This window comes from Saccostrea cucullata, unplaced genomic scaffold (genome assembly GCF_032062105.1).
Source record: "Saccostrea cucullata isolate Sc308-1 unplaced genomic scaffold, CSIRO_AGI_Scuc_v1 ctg2368, whole genome shotgun sequence".
NCBI classification, from domain to species: Eukaryota; Metazoa; Mollusca; class Bivalvia; order Ostreida; family Ostreidae; genus Saccostrea; species Saccostrea cuccullata.
This window is the reverse complement of record NW_026932547.1, coordinates 484,818-507,840: the sequence shown is the minus strand read 5'-3', so window position 1 is coordinate 507,840 and position 23,023 is coordinate 484,818. Positions and strand designations below refer to the sequence as shown.

At 33.8% G+C, this 23,023-nt stretch overlaps 3 protein-coding genes across 3 annotated transcripts; all 3 read left to right on the top strand.

The window, feature by feature from the left end:
• The first annotated feature begins 1,903 nt into the window (after nt 1–1,903).
• LOC134235384 (phosphatidylinositide phosphatase SAC2-like) lies at nt 1,904–9,998 on the top strand. The gene is made up of 10 exons (XM_062717517.1): nt 1,904–2,097; nt 2,796–2,873; nt 3,072–3,192; nt 3,497–3,625; nt 5,169–5,239; nt 6,210–6,467; nt 7,934–8,079; nt 8,500–8,655; nt 8,764–8,854; nt 9,146–9,998. Exons 2-10 carry the CDS (start codon nt 2,803–2,805, stop codon nt 9,918–9,920), a joined length of 1,818 nt encoding a protein of 605 aa, XP_062573501.1. The 5' UTR covers nt 1,904–2,097; nt 2,796–2,802; the 3' UTR covers nt 9,921–9,998.
• A 7,140-nt stretch (nt 9,999–17,138) lies between these two features.
• On the top strand, nt 17,139–18,620 carry LOC134235379 (uncharacterized). The gene has a single exon (XM_062717514.1). The coding sequence runs from the start codon at nt 17,139–17,141 to the stop codon at nt 18,618–18,620; it is 1,482 nt and encodes a 493-aa protein (XP_062573498.1).
• Nucleotides 18,621–20,159: 1,539 nt separating this feature from the next.
• On the top strand, nt 20,160–21,644 carry LOC134235378 (uncharacterized). Its single transcript, XM_062717513.1, has one exon. The coding sequence runs from the start codon at nt 20,160–20,162 to the stop codon at nt 21,642–21,644; it is 1,485 nt and encodes a 494-aa protein (XP_062573497.1).
• Nucleotides 21,645–23,023: the final 1,379 nt, after the last annotated feature.

The following is a 23,023-nucleotide window of genomic DNA, read 5'->3' as shown; positions in this document are numbered from 1 at the left end:
AGGGGGGGTGGTACATGTATTTATTTTGGGTGTTTTGATTGAATGTTGACAAAGCTCATTACTCCATGAGGTAACCAAAAGACAACAACCAAGGCTCATTCACCCAGCTAAGCTATCCATTCCAGGGCACATATGGCAAAAAAGTAATGAGGGAGAAAATGCAGCGGATCAGACCGAATTTGAACAGGGCCCCCTGAATCTCCTAGAGCCACAGTCATCTGATCACTACATTCCTCCCTCCTCCAAGATTTTTGTCCCCTAAAGACCCCTACCCTGGCTCTTCCATGGCAGGTCTTTTACATGGCCATCACTTTTAGAGCATATGACACAACATCAAATGTAATAGGAGGAGAGGAGAAAAAAATGTAATGAACCAGACAAGGATTTGAACCCGGGTCCCCTCAATGTCCAGTTATCAGACACGCAGCCTCTTTGACCACCTGAGCTTTCTGACCAGCGGCTATCAAATCCATTGCCACACAGTACTGAATGACACTATTAACTCGCATTGAATTCATGCGTTACACATATACATGTATTTTGGTAAAGTGGGAAGGCCTTTTCCTAGAAACACAAGTGATCATGCCAAGAAAAACTAACACTGCATGAGTCACATTTTTTATCTGCTCTTTATTTTATGAAATCTTCGAGGACTTTAGTTAAGGAATGTGTACATGATGCATTTAATTTCAATAGCATATTCTTGCAAGGTAGATCAATGGTGTATTTCATCATCAGATCAATTGCAAAGATTTTTTTATCTTCAATTTCTATTAAAGACTGATTGAATTTGTTCTGTAACATTTCAAATTAATTTTTCATTTAATGACCATAAAAGAAGATATAAACACCACTCTGGGATCTTTGCCTTTTGGGAAATGGGAAAGGAAATAGAATTCTTTGATAATTATCAAATCCTCGACTATACTGCAAAATGCTATTCTTTAGAGGAAATTCAGGAAATTGAAACTTCAAATTTCAATTTTGATAGCACATCCTTAATCCTAAATTAAGGACTGATAGATCAAGGAAAGACATTTATCTCTATACTGATTTATAGAGCTGAGGGATTGGACAGTGATAGGATATAATAAATTCTCACACTACTGGACATTTAGTAAATAATATTTATCATAAAAATGTCACATTGTCCCGGCCGGCTTAATTATACGCAGAGTATGATAGCCAACATAATGAAGTCAGTACATAAACAGTGTATTTATATACTATACGTTCAAAGCGTATATCTTCTATATTTGATTTCCTTATCAGTAAATATAGGGTATATTGATTTGACTTAAGAAACGTTATAAAAGAAGAAAGAGAAATCCAAGTTTTATCAATCAAAGTAAAGTAATAGGTTAGTGTATTGGAGGGACATCTATTAAGTACTTATAATGGCATTAGTAGGATTGTCTATTCCAGTGACAGATGCTCTTAAATCTTTTCCTTGTTTATCCACTTACTTCTATAAATCATGGTCAATTTGGCTACTACCGGTATGTTAAACTAGTAGTGAGAGTTTATTGTCATTTTAGTATATATAAGTGACATTCTGATCATCTTTGTCAAGTTTCTAAAACAGAGGGAAATTATAAGCTGCTGATGAATGGGAGGTTGATTATGAGCTACCTGACTTTAACAAATATTTAAAATACTGCACATAGGCATGATGAAATACATTACTTTTGATTATCTGAACATATACAGACTGTATAGTACATATGACTGGGTACATAGTCATCATAGCCAAAATTTCACCAATTCAGCCATGAGTTTTCATCTACTAGCCAAAAAAAATTTGAAAAGTTAATTTTGCCCCCCCCCCCCTTTTTTAAATTCTTTCAGGAATTTAGGATTGTCCTATATTGTTTAAATTTCTTATTTTTATGACTTAATTGTAGGTCATAAGGAAACTCACGAAGCTTTCTGTCGACACTGGGATGAACAACTCACCTTACATGGTAATGTCTGTGTCATCAATCTCGCGGAACTCACGGGAAAGGAGAAAGAACTCAGTGATGCATATGTCAACCACATCATCGAGTATAACTCAGCTGACATCACCTATACCTCGTTTGATTTCCATGAGCACTGGTGAGTTTAGATGCAATATGACATTGAAGATCTGCAGCCAATGAGCTGATTGGCATTCCAATTTTTATAACAGTAAATTTTTTTAAAGGATTTGTATTCAGTTGAACTCTTTGACCCACAGGCCTTTTTAAAAAGTCATTTGTGTTATTAATGTCCCACTTTGAAGAAGGGAGGGCATATTGCTTTGATGGTGTCTGTTGGTAGGACTCGAGGTCCACTGTGGCCATCAGCTTCCGTTCATTTTTCTGCTGTTAATTTTCTTTGCAGAGGTTGCATATATTAAAATGAAGTTTATTTGGTATACAGATTTTAATAAAAATATCTTGGTCAAGATTTGTTTGTGGTAGGATTGAGCCATTTTGGACAGAGTTATGCCCCTTGGACTTAGAAAAATTCCAAATTTTCTTTGTAGAGGTTGCACATACACTGTAGTGACTGTACTAAAATGATATTCAGTACTATAAAGATTTTTTTTAAGAATATCTAGGTCAAGATCTGTTTTGGGTGCAATTGACCCTTTTTTTGACAGAAATATGCCCTTTGGACATGGAGAAAAATTATTATTATTTTGGGGAGGGGGCATAAGTCAGGTTTACAATAAACATCTCTTGGTTAAATACAATTGTTCACACAACTTAATAAATATGAAAAAAAATGTAAACTTAAAAAGAACTTTAGATTATTATGTTTATTTTCAGTCGTGGTATGAAGTTTGAGAATGTGTCCATTCTGACTGATGGGGTGACGGACATGCTTAAACTCATGAGATACTGCTGGTGAGCTCCCTTATTTATTTTCATAGTCTCTGATAGTTTTATAAATGTAATGTGAAAAAATTCTAGATTAAATGTGAGTTTGAACTTGGTTTTGCAAATTATATCTGTATAAATTACATTTTCGAGTTGTGAGAACTGAAAAACTGGTACATGTAAACTTAGACATTCAGTTCAGTAGTGTTCTGTGGTCTTTTGAAGGTTGAACAAGGAGAGTGCAATATGTGAACAAAGAGGGGTGTTCAGAGTCAACTGTGTAGACTGCCTGGACAGAACAAATGTCAGCCAGACCGCCATAGCTAGAATCGTCATGGAAACACAAGTACGTAATCATTCTAATTTAACATTTTCAGGTACTGTAAGCAGGGTACGTTATTTTCACCCCGTCTTAATTCTGCCCCTTGGCTTTCATACTTGCAAACAATTTTGCTCTGTTTTAAATTCGTCCAGTCATAGTTTGTGAAGGATGTTATACTGTATTCTTTGAATTTGCCCTGTTTTAAACTCACCCAAATTAGGGTATAGCAAAAGGGGCAAAAAATTTCCCTGTATACAATATTTCTAGGTATTGAATTTTAATTTTATAAAACTATATGAATGATGCTATCAATCTATACTTTTATCAGCTGAGAAAACTTGGGATCCTCCCCCCAGATGAGACCCTCCCCACAAACTGTAAGAGGATTTTCCAAGTCCTCTGGGCTAACAATGGGGATGCCATTAGCAGGCAATACGCTGGAACAGCAGCTTTAAAGGTATTTTCTGAAGGACTGTAGACATTTTCACTTGAGAAGCAAAGAAGTGTGGTTCCATTAAGTTAGAACAACGACAAATTTTTTAATAAAGATAGCTAGATATGTATGATATGTTTGGTTACATATAAATATTAAACCAGCATGAAGAAGACCACCGAAGAGCAGGGGGGTATAAAGTAATTGAGATGTCCATCTGTCTAGCCATCTGTATGTCTGTCCTTCTGTCAATTTGTTACCTTTTGGGGTACCCATCTCTTATCTACATCTCCTCCTATACCACTGAATAGAATTTAATGATTATACTTTCACAGATTCTTTGTTACTTAGTGCCATTTTGACCTCCCATTTTACTTTTTCGTCTGACACTTATTTCAGTTTTTCCATAGCAAAACGTGGACTTATAGCCATTATAATCAAATGGGAGGTGGGTTGGGGAGGGGGAAGGTAACATTTTGCAAGGTCATTGCTCACTGTACCTTTATTAGCTCACCTGAGCTGAAAACTCAAGTGAACTTTTCTGATCACCTGTTGTCTGTCAGTCTGTCTGTATACTCTTCACATTTTCAACTTCTTAAGAACCACTGAACCAATTCAGTTTTACATTGAAATATACAGTAAAAAAATTTGTAAATCTTCTTCAATCTCTAGAACCACTGGGCCAGAAAAGCTGAAACTTATGTGGAAGCATCCTGGGGTAGTGTAGATTCTAAATTGAACAAATTATGTCCTATGGGGGAAAGTGCTGGGCCACAATAGGGAATCCAAGTTTAACATTGAAATATATTTGGAAGAAAAAATTTTCTTCTCAAAAATCATTGTGCAAGAAAGGCTGATTTATTTGGAAGCGTCCTAGGGGTAGGTAGATTTAAAATTGTCCATATTATGACTCCCCAAGAGGATGGGGGTCACAATAGGTATTACAAGGGGAGAATCTGAAAAAAAAGCATGACTTTGCTACTCAGGTGAGTGATGTGGCCCATGGTCATGGGCCTTTTGTCTTAGTTTGACAGAATAATTTTAACTGTATGATCATCATCACAGAGTGTTTAACTTTAAGTAAATACAAAGTTGTGCTCTTATTATTTGCCCAGATATTGAATTATAAAGTAAGTTATACTCAGTATCAGAGAAAAATATGTGGCAAGGTTTAAGAATACAAAGCTCACCTTTTTTTGGTCTACAAAGAGGTGTATAGCAAGGTTGACTTCTTCTTCCATTGTTGTTTACATTTACTTTTGAAAAGAACACATAGTCATATTCATAATATGTTTTATTTAAGTGGATTGAGTCTGGCTAGAAAATGCTTTACATGTATTTCTATCTTTTAATCACACTTTACTGCAGAGTATAATAATACCCTGGCATATGTTATCTGCTACAACTTTCTTTTTTCAATCAAAATGTGCCATCAAAGTTCTCTTTTTCAGATGGAATGAAGATTTGCCTTTCATCACTGTTTCTAGTTCCCAAACTTTTTTTTTCATTAAAAGATTAATCCTATTTGCATGAACTTTCTAAGCATGATTCTTTTTCTCCAATTCAGGGAGATTATACTAGGACAGGGGAAAGGAAAATTACAGGCATGATGAAGGATGGTGTTAATTCTGCTAACAGGTATAGAACTCAGCCACAAGATGATGTGAATCTTAGATGCATGATAATTATACATGTATAGTACTATTGGTCAAATGGATTCAAATGTGCTCTTTTACTTTTACTTTTTTGGTACCGTCTTCACAAAAGCATGTTTACTGAAGTATCAAATTGATTTTTTACCTCTCTTTTCAAAACAATGGTATGAATTACTTGTAAAGCCAATTTTTGGGAACAAACTTTTCTAGAAATGAATGAAGTTATAAGGGTATGTCCACAAGGAATGATATTTTTATAGGCATTTTAAAAATCTCAATATTTTTTTCACAGAAATTCACTGTCTGGTACATGTACTTGTCATACAATTCTAATGGTCATGAAACTAGTTTGCATATATAAGAGCTAAGAAAGGCAAATAATTAATTCAGATTTCATATTTGTGCTAAGAGGACACTCCATGAATTATATATATAAACATTTTTTTACGTTTACTGGTAGTTGAAATCCATTAGAGTTCTAATCTACCCATATTTTTATTAAGAATGTTAATGGTGCTTTTGTATTCATTGCAACACTGTCAAAAATGTAAAAAGTATAACTATCATTCCAAAATATCTATCAGGATATAGACCCTGGATGGTACAGGATCAAATGTGTCAAAAAACCCCTAATGCTTAATGGGATTTGATCACATAACTAACCTACATTTGTCTTTATATTCTCAATGATATAAAGATGATGTGTTCACTTCATTAAATGTATGTCATTCAGGTTTGAAAAAAAATATCAATATTATTAAAACAATGTAAAAAAAATTCTGAATCAGCACTTTTTGAGCTGATCGATGTAGTTAAATGTTTATCCTATAAACTAAAATCTTAAAATTGGCTTTAAAAATTGTTTACAAGTCAAAATCCGTTATCTTGTTCTTTCTATAATCATTTGCAAATGATTCAGTTTCATATAAAAACATATGATTTTCTGTATATAGGTACTACCTACGTTTCCGTGACAGCTATCGCCAGGCGACCATTGACCTGATGCTGGGTCAGCTGGTCCTCACGGACGCCATGATGTTGTCCTCGGACAAGCTGGACTCCTCGGAGGGCGATGAGGAGGAGGAGGACTCTAACGAACTCCTAGAGAAGGAGGAGAATCTCAAAATGCTGATCGAGGACGCCAAGAAGATGCTGATCATTGAACCGGAACAGTGTATGGGGGGCTGGAGTCTCATCAACGCTGACCCACAGTACGTATTACAGAGCTTTGAAAAAAAGACCACTGAATGGGATGAGGCTGAAGTTTAGTGCAGATGTCAATCAAGTAAAGCAAAAACTTGGGAAAAGGGGGAGGGAGTAAATGTTACTGGTATAGGAGTACATGTATAATGTTTTTTTATATTAAAGTAGACCTTCAGATATCTGGACACCAGGTATCCGGACGTTTCAGTATCCGGAGGATTTTTCATAGGAACAGAATTTTTTAACGTTATTTTGTCTTATTTAACTGATAATTCAGGTATCTGGACGCTTCAAATATCCTGACATTTTGACTAAAAACCAAAGCTTCTTGATAAATGAGGCTTCACGGTATATTTTCAGAGAAGCAAGGGTTACAATATTTTTTCATTTAATACCGGTATATTAAAAAAATTTATAAGGGTATATTTTCAGAGAAGCAAGGGTTGCAATATTTTTTCATTTAATATATTACAAAGAATTCTCATAAATTGATAATTTGAATCAAGAATGTGAAAAATGTTAACTTACTTTGATGAATGAGAAATTTTTATCCAATAATTTTATATGTTAATTTATTGCTGATCTTTCCACACTTCTCAAAGATAGGTCGTTGACTTGACATTAAAGTCAGAAAAGTCTCTATAGCCACTCCTTCATGTATATGTAGCATACGGAAACAAATGCATTGTCAAAGGGGAACAACTCTGAAACAATAATAAGAGTGAAAATTGTTCATTACATTTTGAAAGCAAATTATGTCTGATTCTCTAAGTATTGCTTTGTATTAATTGTTGCATACAAAATTTGTGTAAAAACTACAATGTATAATGTTAGTTTCATCTCCTTGATGTCTAATTTGGAACTATTTCTCATTTGTTCCATCTGTAGGACAGAAGATATGATGAGAAACTGAAAGTGGAAATCACCATTCTCCTTAACCAAGTTTTCGTGTTTTGTTTTAGGAAGACAGATGAGGACCATGCATTCATGGACAATATTCTCCTTTTTACCAAGTCCTCCCCTTTAGTGTTTTGTTTTCTGTTTGTAGGTCAGGAGATGAGGACCGTCTAGACACAGACATTATCCTGCTCCTCATTGTTTGGTGTTTTTTATTTGTAGGACAGGAGATGAGGACTGTCTAGACACAGACATTATCCTGCTCCTCATTGTTTGGTGTTTTTTATTTGTAGGACAGGAGATGAGGACCGTCTAGACACAGACATTATCCTGCTCCTCATTGTTTGGTGTTTTTTATTTGTAGGACAGGAGATGAGGACAGTCTAGACACAGACATTATCCTGCTCCTCATTGTTTGGTGTTTTTTATTTGTAGGACAGGAGATGAGGACCGTCTAGACACAGACATTATCCTGCTCCTCATTGTTTGGTGTTTTTTATTTGTAGGACAGGAGATGAGGACCATCTAGACATGGACATTATCCTGCTCCTCATTGTTTGGTGTTTTCTGTTTGTAGGACAGGAGATGAGGACAGACTTGATATGGACATTATCCTACTCCTCAGCCAGAGGTCGGTGTACGTAGCCTGGTATGATGACGAGGAGGAACAGATCGTACAGTACCAGAGGATATTCCTCGAGGACATCGTCAAGATGGAGATTGGTTAGTCAATACACACTTGTGGCCAATCATCAAATATTTTTAATATAATTTTAAGATAATGGAACAATTAGATTGTATTAAAGCAATTAATGCATGTGTTTTTAATAAAATACAAAGAAAATTCTAAAATTTTTGGATAAAAACAAAAAAAAAAACAGGGAAAGGCATTGCTGGATCATGCAATGTCTAAAACAATGTTGACTGCTTGGTTTTCTTTTTTTTTAGCTTTGATTTTTCCTTTTGCATTATTGATGTCATTAAGCATGATATTAATATTCTTGTAAAATGTAAAGATATACTCTTTGAAAGATATTAAGTGTACTATCATCTAAAATTTCTATGATTGTTTCAAAAAATAAATAGGAGTATCAAATACATTTCTATGTTATGAATACTGAAATTCTCAACATATCACCGTAGGTGCCGAGCCTTCCATTTTCAAGTCAAAGTTTGTGTGTTTGAGAATTCATTACCAGCACTATGCAGAAGAGGGCTTCTTCCATACATTTAGAATACCTCGTACAAGACTCTTCAACAACATGATCATTGCTGTTAAAAACACGGAAGATGCCAGAGGTACACATAAAGATGCATGAAAAGGTTTTGCAATTAATGAGGCCTAGAAATTTTAAATCTAGATTTTGGTTTGTGCAATCATTTATCATAACTATAATTGAATTGTAGAAAGTCTGAAGGCAATACATCAGGCCTTTGCAGCAGCCCAGGAAATTCTGTCTCTAAAACTGGAACTGGAAACCAAAACCAAGTTGGATAGGTCAGTAAAACTGATGCCAGCTTATGTGTACTTTTATATTCATTTTCTGTTTATTTTGAAATACACTTTTAAAGAATAAATATTATTCTTAAGAGATATAAGATTTTAGCAAAATTTGATGATTTATAGAGAACCTTGATAATGTGGACTCTTCAATGATCGATTTAGATATTTATAGATGTGCATCTATTAATAGATAGACATTAAAAGGTAATAAGGATCATCCTTTAACATTAATGCATGGATATTATTGTTCCTCAGATTTCTCTAAATAAAACACCTTTTTTGCAGGAGGAAAACCAAACCACATCCTGACATTCAGAATATTTACATAGAACAACAGGAGAAAACACTGAGTAACTTACACGTACCACGAGATGTTTCTGCTGGGGAATTAACCAAACTGTCAGGGTCAAACACACCCAGGTCAAGGTCAAGAAATAGTCCAAGGTCGGTCAGTCCTGTGATGTCATCACCGATCAGCAGTCCTAGTCAGCCAAGGAAGAATCTCTTTCCAAACTTCGCAAACATCACGAAAAATCTCAGTTCTGGGATTAAGCTCCCTAAATTTAATCTTCCAAAATTAGACACAAAGACAGATGCCCAGGAGGATGCTGGGAAGGCTGAGGATAAAGCAGAACATAAAAACAGGAGTGACAACTCTGGACGACGGTCTAGACTCAGCTCGCATGGAAGCCGAGATGACAGTGAGATCGACATTAAAGACAGAAGTTCGCGAGATTTCGACGACATGGTTCTAGCTTCATGCGGAATTTTGGAGACTCACAATATCTTAAATGCAGACCTTCCATTAGAAGAAAATGTTAACTCTGAACAAAATGTAAATTCCAATACTGAGGATGACCAGCTTTTTAAAGAAGGCCTAGAGGAAGAGAAAGCTGCCGTGAGTAAGGAGTCTGAGAAAATTAGTCAAATTCCAAAAATAAAGATTATAACACCGAATACGACCACGAGAAAAATGCGGAGAATAATTGACGCCATTGAACAAGAGCTGCAGGCAAAGATTGGAGACAGAGAATGCGTCACACAGTTTATATTCTTATGAAATTAGTGCACTGCTTTATTAGTTAAAACACCTGTAGTATTGTGGCATTTATGAATCCATGTACACATGTATGATCATATCAGGACTTTATTGTTTACACCAATTTTATTTTTAATGTTTTTTTTTTTATTTTGTACAGCCTGTGATACTAGTGTACCCAATTAACAGATAATTTGATGACTACACATATTTTTAAAAGTATATATAATTATAGATTTTGTTTTATTTTATTGTAATTAATTAAGATATGCTATTTCAACCTTTGACTGAAAATTAAAAATTGGTAAATGAATAGGATATTCCTTAAAATTCCCTTTCTAAGGCTAAACATTAAATAAGATTTAGTAGAGAGTTTTATTTGATTGGTTCTTTATAGGAACTAAATTTCTCGGGAATTTAAATGTTGTGTAATTTTCCATGTAAATTGACATACTTGGACAACGAAGTTCTGAGATTCACAACGAAATTAATTTTTTTGGTTTTTCATCTGGCTGCATGAGAATAGATTTAGCATGTAAATTTAAAAATAAAATTTCCATTTTAAATGTAATAATTTATTGCTTGATAGCAATGTCATGCAATATTTACTTTATTTTTTAATTTTTGATGCATTTCTATATGAGCATTAACTAATACTCTTATCTTGTGCAATATATTTAATTTTTTTTTTAGATGTATTAGTAAGCTATAGCTAGCCTAGTTTAGTTTTCAATTACTAATACTTAACCAAATTCTCTACCCTTAAATGTCTGTCAAGTACACAATACTCTGATATTATATTAAAGCATTTTATAGTGGAAAAGGATTGCCCACGAGAAATTTTCAAAAAGTTCATTAATTAAGGAGTAGTTAATTAACAAAGATTGCATTGAAGTCTATGGGGAAAAGCGTTTTTTCAAAATAAAAATTCAAATAATTTGAATATCAATAAATCCTGTGGTGGAAAGATGCATTGAAATATTAAAAATAGAATGATAATTGAAAACAATTTTTTTACCAGCTAAATTTTTTTTAATTGATTTTTTTTATTAATTAAGAAAGGGCAGATAACTCTTACCAAAATTCAAGGTCATGAATTAGGACCCATCCCACTAAACATACTTATAGTAATAAATGGGAACTATGTCTAAATAAACTGAGTATTCAATGCCTACATATCTGTTATGTTTCTAATTTCATTGAATTTCTTCCTATTAGGGATTGAAGACCTTATTATAAGTAGAAATAAATTTTGTGCAAGGTTAAGGTTAAATTAGATTGGTATATACATGATATAAGGTATTTTTCCTTAATATTACACGTAATGACACTTGTATGGACAGTACGTGCCTGTAGTTAGTATTTTGGCGCCTACATGTAGCATTGCTTGTGATCAAACTTAATAAAGGGAAATTGCAGTAGCATTTATCAACTAAAGCTTTCATCAACTAAAGATAGAAGTAAGTACGTGGTTTAATTAAAGTTTTTTTAATTAATTCACAAGAACATCCCTTTTGTTTTGCACTACTTGTAATTGGTAGCATGGCACATTTATAGAAATATATTCAAATAAAAGGACATTTTAAAATGTCAAAATATTTTTGGCATTAATTTTCATACATATTTCAGCAGTTACACAAGTTACACAAGTACATGTAAAAGGCATAGAGCGCTGCATTTCATTTCCGGAAATATGCATAGCATTTCCGACATTTTTTGTTTTCATTTCCGACATTTTTTGTTTTCATTTCAGACATAATTTTCTTTTCATTTCCGGAATTTACCTGTGCAGCAATTCAATGTTTTCTAAGTAAAAGAAAATGGAATTTTAAAAGTATTTATACCAAATATCAATATTAGTAAAAAATAATAATAATAAAAAAAAACATCTACACATATTTGCATACATATAGCACTAAGTCTAGGTAAAAGTGTCAATGGGCATATAACTTTTTCACCACATTTAACGAGGCTAGGGGGTGGCAGCCATTTATAGACTATTTCAATCTCCTTTAAAAGGAGAGCTCCATATAAAGATATACAAAATGATGAAATTCTAAAACTAGAATATATGAATTTTTTCTTTGTCAAATGATAGTTGACAGCTAAACATACCGTGTATAAAAAATAATTTAAATCTGGTGGTTAATTTTGAATTAATTTGTTGACCCTCCAGCCTCCTTAATGTGCACTAAATTAAATGTCAGTGACAGCACCATACTTGTCCGAGTCACTAATAGATTTGGATGGATTTCAATGATTTATTTACTAGTATTGTTTAATCCTTTAAATTAGTAAAAGTATCAAATCTGTTAATATATGTACTACATATATATTTGAAAAATGTCGGAAATGAAAACAAAAAAATGTCGGAAATGAAAACTAAAAAATGTCGGAAATGAAAAGTTGATAATTACCCAAAATTCCGGAAATGAAATGCAGCCGCATAGAGGTAATGCAGATATTTACCTGAAGAGCATTATACATGTTTACTTAATAACTATTAGGAAAACTTGATATTTAAAAAGAGAAATTAAGAAATAAAAAGTCTAGATAAAAATTTCCAAGTTATCTTTGGAGAATAATTTTTAAAGGAGAACTTTGACAAAGTAAATTTTAAATTTTGAAAAACAAATTTTTTAAGTGTATGTAATGTTTTTGAAATCTTTTCAAATATACAGAGATTTCAAATGAGTCTTTGTTGTTATTTAAGAGTTTTTTCTATATTTTTTATGATTAAGTATAATGTAAGTAAAAGAAAGTCATAGATTTTAATCTTAATATTTATAAAGATTGTCAGGAACCAAATTCAACTCAGGTTATGAGTAAATTACCACATATTGTTGCATTCTAGAATAGTCTTTATTGACAAGTTTTACATTATATACTGCATAATTCCCACTGTTTAATGAGAAATGTTAAAAAAGCTAATTAATGCCTCATATATGTATTATTCTTTTTGTTTGTTTTATTTTTGTGATATCAATATGTTATCTGCCACATTCCTTATGTTTGTCTGTAAATATATCATTATGGTGATTATTTATGTTGATTGTGATTTCATTGTAATCATATAAAGATTTGAAATGTTGAATTTAAGGAATATGTCTGTGATAATTTTGTCAAAATTTTGTCACAACATTCCTAGTAATAGTATTTACTATTTGCTTTTGAACATCAATACTCATGTGCAACTACTTAGCTTTTTACATGTAATGCTTTGATAATTATCTTACAAAACGTTAAACTTTAATAGGGCTTTTATTTGCCGAAATATGGCTAAAAAATTGCCGACTCGGCGTTAAACAATATAAAATCATTAATAGGGCTTTTAACCTTGAGGGATTATGCTTGGGAAAAGCGGTATGTTGTTTTGAAAATTTTCAATGCATTCTCAATAAAGGGATATGAATTTTTAGGAAAATTACAGTAAAGTTTCATGTATAACATATTTATTTTTGTTATTTAATATATTTTGTAAAATATTTGTTAAAAGACACATATTAATAACAGCTAATACACAGGATTTGGTAATTTTTTATTTCATTTACAGCAACATCATCTAAAGCTGAGAATTGGGAGAATTCCAAAATGGTTTTTAATGAATTGGGTGGGGGTTATACTAAAAGATGAATAAATAGTAATTAATTCAAAGATACATGTATGATTCTGAAGAAACATTTAAAAATAAACATTGTGACACAGATGCCATATTAAGAGGCATTATAAACATTTTTTTTTTTCAAAGAGATGTTAAATAGAATTTATTCTTTATACATTGATGATTTGTTTTGATTTACTTTTTAGTAGCATATGCATTATATGGTACTGGAAGTAACTAAACATGATTATTAAGGGTCACATAATTTATACACTGCAAGGTTCAGACAAGAAGAATGTACATTCCCAGGAAAAAAATACTCAGAGTTAAAATGATTGTATTATGTTAAAGATACACTAGTACATGCATAATATTGTTTGTCATGAAAAGATTTAAAACAAATATTTAACTTACATCTAAAGTGTGTAAAATGTGACACATTTTCTTTGGGCATTTCCAAACAGTCATAATTTCCTCCTGTCTTTAATAATTTAAGCTCAACATATTAAGCTAGCTTTATTCATTCCATTCTGATATTCTCATGTAAGCTGAATATTTGAATTTTCAATTGGAATGCATAATCATGGTTGACCTGCTTTATATTTATATTGTAGTGCTTTTTCTCTCTGCACAGTTTACTAACTTGCCTAGTCAGACTGCTCTATCTGGTGCTTTTGTCTTTGATTTGTAATGAATCAATAATTGTACCGTAGATCTGTTTATTATGAACAATTTCTTGTGGGATGGATTTAGTGTTAAGTCTGTAGATTTATTAGACCATATGAAGTAGATCTATATTGAATTGAATTCAGACATCAGTCAAGACCTTTATTCCTTATAGAATTTCATTCCTTTTACTAATGTATGTGCCATTTTTTTCTTTTGAAGATTTTGCTATGCATTCTGTGTACAGACATTTTGTCTTTGCTGTGTATATAAGTAATTTGTTGTATTTAAAAGTAAACATGTACATGTAAATGCATAATATCAAGAAATATTGTAATTTTTAAAGGTTGTGTAATTGTAGAATTTCATAACAAAATACTATTGTCATTAAGTTTTAAATGAGTAAGTCTTGTTCCTACAATGTTCTATACAGTTAATATTCTTGATAGTGTCTTTAGAAATGCACTTGTCTATGTAATGAAAAATGCGAGATACACTGATGTCAAAAATAAAAGGCACAAAGTTTTAGTGATTGTGATTTTTTAGAAGTTACACACAAAGTTACACGGGAGTTAACTCTCACACCTCCTTCAGATCAAAGTTAACAGAAAGCGCTATAGACATAATGACAAGGAGAGTAACTCTTGTCTAACCATTTTCAGAGACACCAGATGATATGACATTGATGTCAAAAGCTTAAAGTTACCAATTAAGTTTTAATGAATATGATGTTTTTTTATAGTTTGAGAATGATTCAAATCTTTCAGACATAAGACAGGGAGATAACTCCTGTCATACCGTTGATGCATCGTGACAAGGAACGTAACTCCTGTCCTAGGTCCTTTACTGTCACACCGCAGGTGTTAGATTGAACCTAAGAGAGGATTAAGGTCCAAGACAATGTACTCGACTGCATCAGTACATTGGTAACTCTTATACATTTTCTTTATGTCTTTCCTCCTAGGGTAGATTTCATACTTTGTTATAGTATCATGGAAGCATTTCGGTACATAAACTAAAATACAATAGTAAAAAAGAATTTATCCAGTTGTTGTGTGATAGAGATATTTCCTTAAACTAAATGAATAAACGCTACAAAATAAAATGTAAAGCATTGAAATACGAAAATTAAAGAAATCTTTATCCGCAAATAGATCTGTTAAAAGAATTTTTGATTTCAGGACATATTTTTAGCTCACCTGAGCCCAAGGCTCAAGTGAGCTTTTTGATCACATTTTGTCTGGCGTCTGTTTGTCCGTCTGTCTGTCTGTAAACTTTTCACATTTTCGACTTCTTCTCAAGAACCGCTGGGCCAATTTCAACCAAACTTGCCACAAAGCATCCTTGGGTGAAGGGGATTCAAGTTTGTTCAAATGAAGGGCCACTCCCTCATTCAAGGGGAGATAATTGGCAATTAATGAAAATTTTGTGGCATGTTTTAAAAATCTTCTTCTCAAGAACCACTGCGCCAGGAAAGATGAAACTTATGGGGAATCATCTTCAGGTAGTGTAAATTCAAGTTTGTTCAAATCATGACCCCCGGGGGGGGGGGGGGGGCAAAATGGCCGACCAAAGTTTTACATAGAAATATATGGGAAAATTCTTTAAAAATCTTCTTCTCAAGAATGACTAAGCCATAATTCATCATATTTATATGGAAGCATCCTCAGGTAGTGAAGATTCAAGTTTGTTCAAATCATGACCCCCGGGGGTAGGGCGGGGCCAAAATGGCCGACTAAAGTTTTACATAGAAATATATAATTATAGGAAAAATCTTTTTCTCAAGAATGACCAAGCCATAATTCATCATATTAATATGGAAGCATCCTCAGGTAGTGTAGATTCAAGTTTGTTCAAATCATGACCCCCGGGGGTAGGGGGGGGGGGCCAAAATGGCCGACCAAAGTTTTACATAGAAATATATAGGAAAATTCTTTAAAATCTTCTTCTCAAGAATGACCAAGCCATAATTCATCATATTTATATGGAAGCATGCTAAGGTAGTGTAGATTCAAGTTTGTTCAAATCATCACCCCCGGGGGTAGGGCGGGGCCAAAATGGCCGACCAAAGTTTTACATAGAAATATATAGAAAAATTCTTTAAAAAATCTTCTCTAGAATGACCAAGCCATAATTCATCATATTTATATGGAAGCATGCTCAGGTAGTGTAGATTCAAATTTGTTCAAATCATGACCCCCGGGGGTAGGGCGGGGCCAAAATAGCCGACCAAAGTTTTACATAGAAATATAAAAGAAAATTCTTTAAAAATCTTCTCAAAGATAGAAAATCCATGATTGTTCATGGGACTACTTTTGGATTTTACCTTTTCAATAATAAACCAATTTATACTTTTACCTATCCACAGTGCTCAGGTGAACGATGTGGCCCATGGGCATCTTGTTTTGCTTCTTCCTTGGAGTTGAGGAGGACTAGTGTGCAATACTTTTAATGTCTAAATATGGTTTTGTACCCCTCTTTGAAAAAAAATGTGGATGAATAACATACATGTATATGGCATTAAATTCTGTATTTTTTGTATACTTTCTTGGAATAATGCAAAAATTTTCCTCATTTGATATTTATTCAAAACTCCTGGTAACACATGCTGAGTTCTTTTCTAAGAACATGTAATGGTGCTATAGTCATAATGATTATATATCTAAAATATCTTTAAACATTATCAGAAGATAAGGTACGTTACGTATGTCTTTATGAGAGTGTTACAGGTACATTTTACACATGAAGGATTTTTGTTACTGTGATTTGACTGAGACGTATACAGTGCGTTGAATTTTTTTCCTATTTTTAAATAACTTTAATTTGATGATCGATATTTGATAGTGTGCTCATTCAAGCTGTCTTATCATTGCATGTCTTGGCAGTTTGGAATTTAAGTTTAAAGTTCATTGCACTTGATAGTGCATAACTACCGTTTTTAAGACATAGACGTTAGGCAACATTCAACAAACATGGCAGCCAGTAAACCAAAATATCCACTGGGCTCTCCTCAAGAGCATATTAAAATGTGTGGAGCCCATGAGTTACCTATTGATATGATATGTGAGGACTGTGATGAATTCATTTGTGCCAAGTGTGCCAAAAGAGATCATAGAGATCATGATTGGAACACCCTACCCACGACAGCCACCGAAAGAAGGAGAGGATTGAAAACATTTCTGAGAAAGATCAAGGAAGAGGATCTGCCTGGGATTAATAAGAAGATAGAGAAGATGTCACAACAGATGACAGAAAATAAAGAACTGTGTGACTCTGAGATTAAAAAGCTTCAAAAGCACGTTGATGAGGTAATGGCCAGGCTAACAAATATCAAGAAACATATGGAACAACAATTTAGAGACAATTTGAAGAAAGGCAATGAAAAGTTGGATGTTGCTAAATCTGAGTTAAACAAGAAGAAGAAAGAAGTTGAAGAAATGGTTAAGTTCATAGAGAAAAACAAAAATACTATGTCAGATTACGGCTTCATTGACAACCACAGAGAACTGAAACAACTGTTGTCTAACCTGAATGTTGATGTGAAGAATTGTACACCATCGATGAGATATAGTAAAGGAGAAGTCAGTGATGCTGTACTGGAGAAATTCATTGGAAAGTCATTTGATTTAGATGATATTTATTTGACTGAAACAAGCTTATTTAAATATGGAGAGAAAGGGGTAGTTTTGCTGAGGGCAGGTGGTGAAGATCAATGTTACATGAAACAATCAGAGTCAGATTATATTGAACAAGTGAACAAAGAAGGGGAGAAAAAACAACAATATTATATCAATCCTAGTGACATGTGTAAGACTGAAACCGGTGAGGTTTATTTCAGCGATTTTAGTAACAATTTCATCGGCTGTCTGTCACCATCAGGACCTGTCTCTACAGTCATTGATACAGATCCACTGCAATCAGGAGGAATCTGTCAGTCAGTGGACGGTGGACTACTGGTCACCTTGTTGGATGAGGAATCAGATGATTTTAAATTAGAGTCACACAGCAAGCGTTTGGTGAGACACATCACAGTGAAAGGTGATGTCATCCATGAGTATGAGTACCAGGAGGACGGTCAAACCAGACTGTTTGTATTGCCATTCAGAGTCTCACAGAACAGCAACAGCGATATCTGTGTTGTGAATCGCACAAGTGAAAACACAGGTGAACTAGTGATTTTGTCTTCCTCTGGTCACACCAAGTCTATCTACCGTGGACAAAGTATGACAGAGGACTTTTGGCCAGGTAATGCAGTGTGTGACTCCCTCTGTCACATCCTTGTTAATGACTTTAACAACAAACAGATCCATCTGCTGAGTCCTGAAGGTGAGTTCCTGAAGTTCTTACTAACAGACAATGAAGTAAACTGTCCATCCAGGTTATCACTATACAAATCTACACTGTGGGTGGGATATAGGAAAGGACTTGTTAAAGTGTTTTCGTACAGAATGTAAAATCTGACAATGAGCTTTAGTCCAATGTTATACTAGTGTGTGCCTCCCATTGTTACATTTTTGTTACCGAACCACATAACCCCAAGTCCATCCTCTGAGTCCTGGGGGAGTTCCTGAAGTTCTTATTGACAGACAATGAAGTGAACCTTCCATTCAAACATTCACCTTACTAGTTTATACTATATAGCTTTTTCCAAAACATTGAAGCAGTTATAAGTGGAGGAAGACAAGCATATACCCGTATAATTGTACCACCGCTTTTTCTGGTGCTTTTGTTTTAGAATTGTTAATTCATAATATAACAGCAGATCTTTTTATTATAAATGATTTCTAGTGCGATGGATTCTGTGTTGGAAAGTCTATAGATTAATTAAGAGTGCGTGATTTAAAACTATTAACCTGATTAAATCAATACAGAAATGGTAATTTGTTCATTCTATTGGTTATCTAATATATTGCGCAATTTTTCCTCTTGAAGAATTTTTGATGCATTTAATTCATCTTGTCTATGTATTCAAGTAATTTGTTGCACTTTAAAAGTATATCACCCATTATGTCAAGAAATATTATAATTTTTAAAGGTTGCGCAATTGTAGAATATCATTACAACTTACTTATTGACAGTTATTTAATAAATCTGTACCTACACTCTCATATCAGTTGATATTCTTGAGAGTGTCTACTCAAAGAGAGAAATGCTGATAATGGGAATTTGGTTAAAAAAGAACCCATGGATTTTTTTTATGTATGAAGTACTTGTTTATGTAACGGAATATGAAATGTACATAGATTTCAACAATAAAAGGCACACTTTTACTCATTTTCATTTTATGGTGTTTGAGAGTGAATAAAATCTTACAGATGTAGGCTAGGGATACGTGGGGGTACCTCTTGTAATATCGTTGACACATAAAGACATGGTGATAGAAAGTAACGCGTGTCGTACCTCCTTACACCATAGGTGTCAGATTGAACCTAGGAAATTAAAGGTTCAAGACAATGTATACGCCTACATCAGTACATATTAAGTATCTCTTACATTTTCTCTAAGTTTTTCCTCCTTGGGTAGATTAGCTATTAGTATCATCATGGAAGCACAGATAGCATTAACATGCAGTAGTAAATCAAATTCTATACGATGGCTGTTAAAAATCCCTTACACTTAATGATAAATTGCCAACAAACTTTAAAGAATTGAAATACAAAAACTTTAATAAGTCTTGACCCAGCAAAATAAAAGAAAAAAATCTTTATTCAAAAAACGATATACATTGTTCTGGTTAAATGTTTTGCACATTTAATTAATGATTTTTGTCGCCGAATTAGCTGATATTTATGCAGTAAATATTTTCTTTCTGGATGTTATTGCTATCAAAGTTTTAAAGTAATATAGCTTTTGATGATGATTTAATATAGTGTCGCTGTGCCCTGAATGCATGTCTTGTCAATAAAAATACGAGTTTAAAGTCTAATATACAGGTATATTTTTATCTCATTGCTAGGTCATACATGTAGAACGGTACGCAACATTCAACAAATATGGCGGCCAGTAAACCAAAATATCCACAGGGCTTTTCACAAGAGCATATTGAAATGTGTAAAACCCATGATTTACCTCTTGATATGTTATGTGAGGACTGTGATGAATTTATTTGTGGTAAGTGTGCCAAAACAGATCATAGAGATCATGAATGGAGCACTATACCCACGGCAGCTCAGCAAAGACGTAGGGGTCTGCTTTCATTTCTTAAGAGGATCAAGGAAAAAGATCTGTCTAGGGTTGATGAGAAGATGGAGAAGATGTCACAACAAATCACAGAAAATAAAGAAATTTGTGACTCTGAGATTAAAAAACTTCAGAAACATGTTGATGAGATAATGGCCAGGTTGAAAGAAATCAGGAAATGCCATGAAAAGACATTGAGAGACGATTTGAAGAAAAGCAATGAAAAGGTGGATTCTTTTAAATATGAGCTAAACAGAAAGAAGAAAGAAATTGTAGAAACAGTTCAGTTTATGGAGGAAAACAACAACACCATGTCAGATTACGGCTTCCTTGACAACCACAGAGACCTGATAAAAATGCTCTCTGGCCTAGATGTTGATATGAAGTGTAGTACACCGTCAATGAGATATAGTAAAGGGGACGCCAGTGATGCTGTACTAGAGAAATTAATTGGAAAGATCTTTGATTTAGATGGTATTAGTTTGACTGAAAAAAGTTCATTTGAATATGGAAAGGAAACGGTATTTTTCATGAGGGCACTGTGTGACGATGAATGTTGCATAAAACAGCTATCAGGTGACATTGAACAAATAAACAAAGAAGGTGTGAGAAAACATAAATATAATACCGCTGCTGGTGACATGTGTGTGACTGATACTGGTGATGTTTATTTCACCCTTTCTAGTAACGATTCCATCAACCATCTGTCACCATCAGGATCTGTCTCTACAATCATCAGTACATATCCACTTTCACCACTAGCAATCTGTTATTCAAGGAACGGTGGACTACTGGTTACCTTGAGAGACAATATATCATATCATTTCGAATTAAATTCACACAGCAAACGTCTGGTGAGACACATCACAGTGACAGGTGATGTCATCCATGAGTATGAGTACCAGGAGGACGGTCAGACCAGACTGTTTACATTGCCATACAGAGTCACACAGAACAGTAACTGTGATATCTGTGTTGTGAACAGTACAAGTATCAAAACAGGTAACATAGTCATTATGTCTCCCTCTGGTCGTATGAAGTCTGTCTATCGTGGACAGAACCTGACAGAGAACTTTAAACCACTAGATGTAGTGTGTGACTCCCACTGTAACATCCTTGTGACAAACAGGCACGATAAACATATACATCTGCTAAGTCCTGATGGTGAATTTTTAAAGTTCTTACTGACAGACAACAAAGTGTACCATCCCTCCAAACTTTCTTTATACAAGTCTACACTCTGGGTGGGATACCAGGAAAGACTTGTCAAAGTGTTTCAGTATAGTGTTAAAATCTGACAATGACTTTAGTCAAGACGCTGTAGTGTGTTACTCCCTCTGTATCATCATTATTAATGACCCGCCTGACACACAAATCCATCTACTGAGTCCTGAAGGGAAGTTTTTGAAGACTAAATAACTAACCTTCCATTCGGATTTTCACTATACAAGTTTATTCTGTGGCTGGGAAACAATTAAAGACTTATTGTGTTTCAATACTGAGTGTAAAATTATAAATACAAGTATATTCCATAGAATGTATTGGAAATTAAGACTGATGTGTTAATCATGTTTCAATGAGTCTTTAGAAATTGAATGTGTTAAATTTTGTTTTATCAAACTTGCAATCATTTACCCAACAAGTAATAATAAGAGATATTGTATTTATCACTCTTAGCATAATTGTGTTTGTCAGAAAGATTGTGTTTTATGACAATCTTACAAATGTATTTATGTTTTTGAATCTCATAAATATATTATTATGATAACAACTACGAGTATTTACAGAAACAAAAAAATTGTGTGCACCTTCTAGCAAAAAATATATGGTATATATTATTGTACCAAATGCTTTTATCTAGCGTTTTTAGCTCACCTGAGCCGAAGGCTCAAGTGAGCTTTTCTGATCACATTTTGTCCGTCGTCCGTCCGTCCGTCTGTCTGTCTGTCTGTCTGTCTGTCTGTCCGTCTGTAAACTTTTCACATTTTCAACTCCTTACAAATTATCCTTGGGGGAAGAGGAGTTTAAATTGTCTAAATAAAAGGCCTAGTCCCCCTACAAGGGGAGATAATCAAAAAAAGACAAAAAAGGGTGGGGTCACTAAAAAATCTTCTTCTCAAGAACCACTGGGCCAGGAAAGCTGAAACTTTGTGGAAGCATCCTTGGGTAGTGTAGATATTAAATTGTTAAAATCATGACCCCCGGGGGTAGGGCAGGGCCACAATAGGGAATCCAAGTTTTACATAGAAATATACAGAACAAATCTTAAAAAATCTTCTTCTCAAGAACCAGTGGGCCAGGAAAGCTGAAACTTTTTTAAAAGCAACCTTGGGTAGTGTAGATATTAAATTGTTAAAATCATGGCCCCCGGGGGTTGGGCGGGGCCACAATAGGGAATCCAAGTTTTACATAGAAATATATAGAACAAATCTTTAAAAATCTTCTCCTTAAGAACCACTGTGCCAGGAAAGCTGAAATTTATGTAGAAGCATCCTTGAATAGTTTAGATATTAAATTCTTAAAACATGATCCCTGGGGGTAGGGCGGGGCCACAATAGGGAATCAAAGTTTTACATAGAAACATAGAACAAATCTTAAAAAATCTTCTTCTCAAGAACCACTGGGCCAGGAAAGCTGAAAGTTATATGGGAGCATGGGTAGTTTAGATACATGTATT